Source organism: Haplochromis burtoni, unplaced genomic scaffold (genome assembly GCF_018398535.1).
Source record: "Haplochromis burtoni strain Fernald_Lab_line unplaced genomic scaffold, NCSU_Asbu1 Contig_15, whole genome shotgun sequence".
In the NCBI taxonomy this organism is placed as follows: domain Eukaryota; kingdom Metazoa; phylum Chordata; class Actinopteri; order Cichliformes; family Cichlidae; genus Haplochromis; species Haplochromis burtoni.
This window is the reverse complement of record NW_024582376.1, coordinates 1,265,471-1,270,622: the sequence shown is the minus strand read 5'-3', so window position 1 is coordinate 1,270,622 and position 5,152 is coordinate 1,265,471. Positions and strand designations below refer to the sequence as shown.

The window sequence follows — 5,152 nt, the reverse complement described above, 5'->3', positions numbered from 1 at the left end:
GCCTTCGCCTTTGCCATCTTGAACATGATGAACAAGGGGAGGAGTTGTTTTCACAACCAAGAGTGTTGTTTCCCTGCTGGCCAATGGAAAGAACGCACTTCTGGAGGCACCTCTACAGTGGATCCAGGTTTTTAGACTTGAAAAATTTGTCCATCATTTACATAATCTATTGTTTCTAATAGTGTATTGGTCAGGTAAAAAGACAAATGACAAGACACAAAGAAAGAAATTTTTTACCCAGTTCTTTTAATGAGCAGGAGAAGAGGACTGATGGTTTCATGCTGTCACGATGTAATCAAAATCAACACAGAAGGAAAATCCACACAAGTAAACAGACAGCACTTAATTTGCTCAGGGTCAGAGATGCTGTGAAGGGGGAAAATAAACTCAGAATAAAATAGCAATTTAAAAATGATACAGCAGACATTCACTTAGCAACATGTTTTAAAAAAAAATCCAAGCTCAGGTTAAATATACCTCTGCTCTGTTCATTTACAGTCATTTGATTCAGCTCAGCTCCTAGCACTACATCTAAGTCAGTCACTGTGGTTCCAGGAAAAACCCTGTGAATGTGTAGGTCAATACAGCTCCCGAAACCATGCATTTCATTTCAATTTAATAAGGTGTCACTGTGGTAAATGAGTGTGTCACATGCTGGGAAGTGACTCCTTCAGTCTGTAAGGAATTATCGTGGCTGGTCATGAAGCATACATGGATTTTTAATCACAAATTCTCACATGGAGCTGTTAAAAATGGCTATGTCGATTCTGATATATGTCATTTAACCAGATTGGACAAATAATACCTGCAGTCTGACAAGTTTAACCAAAAGAATGCCTTAGTAACAGCAACACTTTTTACTATATCATTTCTATCTTCCAGTCGACAGGAAAGCACACATAAAGAAGCAAACAAGCACAGGGATTCAATAAGGAGAATCAATATACTTTGTCATAATAGTATACTTCACCCGATTGTGACCCCCATGTGGGTGGCTCACTACAGTTTATCACAATAATGACCCTGTCAAGCATTCACAGAGTTTAAAGTAATTATTTTCAATACAAATGCCTGATCGTGTGGCACGTCTGTGGAATTTACGGGAAATAATTACTGTAAAAATCGGACGCTGTTTTTTTAAGCAAGGACAGCAATGGATTTCTGCTTTCAATTGTGCAATGGTCTGACAACATTCAAAATATAGATGGGTTTGTGAAATTGATTTGGTTTTCTTATGCGTTGCAAAACTGGTCTTTTTTCTGTGAAAAAAAATCATCAATATCGTGCTTTAAGTTTCCTGATAATCCCTCCTCTATAGTGCAACTTCTCCATTATATTGTCATCCTCATGATAGTTAACATCCATTCTCTAGTAATTCCACTATTTCCAACTTTTCACTCTGCTGAGCTACATTTAAAGCTGTGGATCCAGAAGAATCCAGCAGTGTCCCGTCTGCTCCATTCATCAGTAAAGCTTTTACAATGGGTACACAGCCGTGCTGGGCAGCCAGGTGTAAAGGTGTGGCATTTCCATAATTTAAAGCATTGACATTTGCGCCATGGAATATCAAGTGGAGGACACTTGGAAAACTCACACTTTTACAGGCCACATGTAGTGGTGTCCATCCTTTACTCTCCTCTGTGACATGTGGGTCGGCCTCGGCTGACAAGAGTTTTGCTACCAAATCTGGCTTACTCTGGTGACAGGCCAGGTGTAGTGGAGTCCATCCGTTCTCACCTCTTGCATTTACACAACCACCCTGACTCTCCAGTTGGACCAGTGTTGCTTCATGTCCCTTTAGGGCAGCCAGGTGCATGGGTGTCCATCCCTGGATAGTAGTGGCATCTGGGTTGGCTCCGTTTGACAACAGCTGCCTACATATGCCTGTATGACCCTTCAGAGCAGCCAGGTGAAGTGGAGTATTCCCTTTGCTGTCTGCAATGTCAACAGTCGCTCCACTCTGTATCAACTGTCTGACTACTCTGTTATGGCCTTCCTCGGCTGATAGGTGAAGAGCAGTGCACAGACATTTGTCTGTCGCATTGGGATCTGCTCCATGAGTTAGGAGGAGTTTCACGATACTGAGATGCCCGTAGATGGAGGCCAAGTGGAGCGGTGTCCTCCCGTTTGCCTTCTCCTGTTCTACGACAGCTTCCTGCGATTGTCGCAAAAGCAGCAGGCGCACCACAGTTTCATGTCCATTTTGGCAGGCCAGGTGGAAGGGCATCCAGCCGGTTTTTTCCTGGGCATTGATGACAGCACCTTTGTCCAGCAGGAGTCGGACAGTCCTGTCATCGCCATTTTGAGCTGCAAAATGGAGTGGTGTCCAATCATCCTCATCTCCCAGGCTCCCATCTGCGCCATGTTCCAGCAACAAAGAGATGATGTCATATAGCCTGTTGAAAATAAGTTTCATTGATAGAGTACATTACAACTTAAAAATAAAACAGTCCTACACTTCAGAAAACTACATAATGCCACCTCATCAGGATCAAGACAAGCTTGACTTTGCTTAAAAAGCATAAATAGTGGGGAAACGTGGGCAAATCACTACATTATACTTTTGCAGTGACCCATGCCTACTAGATGTGGAACAAGAGTCAGAGATATCATGAAGTGCATGTAGTTTTGCAATCAAGCAACTAGAGTAGAGACAATGTTGCAGTTTTCAGGGATGTTTGGGCAATAGTTCAAGCACACTTAATCACTTAGATGATTTTTTGATCTCTGTGCGTGTGAACACTTTGTTGCATACGTGGATAAATACAGTTTCAGGAAATACATGTTTACTGGATATTTATGCCTTTCTACCAATCAATGCATAAATATTTTTGCACAAATGGGATGCCATAAATAATTTTAACATCAAGATTATTATAACATTTCTCAATATTTGTTAGACTTTTATAGATACGGTATAATAAAAAGACAATGACAGCGATACTGAATCAATCTTTTCCTTTAGTTCTTAGTAAGAAAGCAAAAACTGTATTTCCCTCATTTTCAGTGCTTTTCTTAAACTTTGAAGAGAAGAACAGGAAATCTGGTAAACCAAGGATCAAAATAGGCAGTTGTTAGCACAGCATTGTCCCTTAGTTGCTTGCAACTGATCTAAGACAACATACATAGGCTTATGCATACCTCTGCAGAACAGCAATATGAAGAGGAGTGTAACCTTTGGCAGTCGTACAGTTGACTTCGGCACCCAGATTCAGGATGTGCTCGACACTCTCTGAATCACCGCTAGCTACTGTGCAGTGAAGGAGTGTCTTTTTGCCGGAAAACTGTGAGGATACGTGTTCCCTTCTCACAGACTTCCTGAAACTGCCAAAGTCTTTTTTTGATAGCATAGAGAGAATGGCCTCCTTGTCATACTGGCCATCTGTTAAATAAAAAGAAATTTGCATTATACAGCTTAGTCTAATGTTAATGTCTCTATTTGAACCTTTTGTGAGCCAACTTTTAAAGGGATGTAGAGCTTTTGAGTACTAGTGTTGAAGATGCAGTGCTGTGCAAAAGTCATTTTTTAAAGTGGCTTTCTGAAGGTCTTTTATAGTTTTTCTTTGGACATTGGCTGCTTTTTCACCTAATTTCAGTCCAGTCCATGTACCTGACCATTTTAACACTGACCTAGGATATTAAAGAAACCTAACTCAAGGGATGAACCAGTGTTGTGTCTACACTGTATCTTTAAGCACTTTAAGTACTAAGCCTGTCATCGCAAAAGCAAGAGAACACATTTTAACATGCGTTAAATAGTATTTTTGTACCAAGAAGCAAGTGTGCATTGAGTGTAAGGAGCAGATGGAAGAGAACATGGGGAGGTGGAAGTATAGCTTGAAAGTCAGTAAAAGCAAGATAGAATACATGTGTGAATACATGTGTTGAGCCTTTTTTTGGACATGTGCACAGGTGCAAATGTCCCAAAAGTTATAAAGTGGATATTCTGGAGGAAGGCTGTTAAAGGTGGAGTGGCTGCTCAGGAAAAAAAGACACAACACGGAGAAGATTCATGGGTATTGTGAAGGCAGACATGCAAAGGGTTAGACTGATGAAAGAATGACATGAAATGATCCACTGTGGGGAAGTGAGTATCTACAGCCATGTGTAAAACACGGTTTCTGCCTGGATTTCAGTAAGTGGTGTTGGGGACCTTTTTGAAACTGATTAAATTATGAATGCAGAAAAGTAGCATCAGATCCACCATGAGCTACCATGACTTTAACCCCCCATGAAGTAGTCTGAAAAGAATCTAATTGCCAGCTTTTATGAGCGTGACTATGGTGCTAAAAAAAATGCCAGTGTGTTTTTAAAAAAATACCTGGACTGAAAAGCACACAATGGAACACAATCAGTGATGGATTGGCCTCCTCAGAGCCCGGACTTCAACATTACTGCAGCAGTGTGGGATCATTTTGATAGAGAAAAGAGAAAAGGCAGCCAACATCCAAAGAAGAGCTCTGAATGACCTACAGGAAGCCTCAAGAACTATTAAATAAATTACAAGAAAGCTGTCTATGAGAGTTCAAGCTGTGTTGAAGAATAGTGATGGTTGATTTTCACGCTTGTTAGAATTGCAGAAACTCTTCAATCTTTTTGCATGAAGTAATGTATTTTCTGGGTAGGTTGTCAGTCATCCAGGTCGCCGTAGTCTGATAATCTAATTATAGCAGACTGTAAAAGTGAAAAGCATCCTGACCTATTATTTTAATGTTGTTCGCAACACTGGGTCAAAAGCATCAACAACGCATTACTGTCTCCTCCCCTGAACAACAGCTCCTCCACTCTATTGATTGTATTGACTCTATTTGTCAGTGTGAAAGGTGATGGGGTTTTTTTTATGTGACGGCACTGTAAGCATCACTTTTGAAGTGTCAGCCCTGCAAAAATTATATTGAACTGAACATTTCCACCATGCTCTGAGAGCTGGTTTACCTGAAGGAGAGACTGACATCTCGGTATTAGTGATCTAAAATGGAAACAAAAGAAAAGAAAACAAAGGTTAATGGTTGTGATATCAGTCATCACAAGTGGCTTACAAGCACAATAATTAGTTATCGCGTGAGCTCCAGAGTTAAACAGAGTAATAAAAACTGATCACATTATTAATCTTTTTTACACAGAATATTAGAAAAAATTGTGTGTGTGTGTG

At 40.4% G+C, this 5,152-nt stretch overlaps 1 protein-coding gene across 1 annotated transcript in view; it reads right to left on the bottom strand.

The window, feature by feature from the left end:
* Positions 1–225: 225 nt before the first annotated feature.
* Positions 226–5,152, bottom strand: part of ankk1 (ankyrin repeat and kinase domain containing 1) — a 9,420-nt gene continuing 4,493 nt past the window's right edge. The window contains exons 7-9 of the mRNA XM_005915828.3: positions 4,936–4,969; positions 3,142–3,382; positions 226–2,396 (exon numbers count right to left, since the gene is read on the bottom strand). Of these exons, the coding sequence (XP_005915890.1) occupies positions 1,355–2,396; positions 3,142–3,382; positions 4,936–4,969 (1,317 nt within the window). The 3' untranslated portion in view covers positions 226–1,354. The remainder of the gene's footprint in view (positions 2,397–3,141; positions 3,383–4,935; positions 4,970–5,152) is intronic.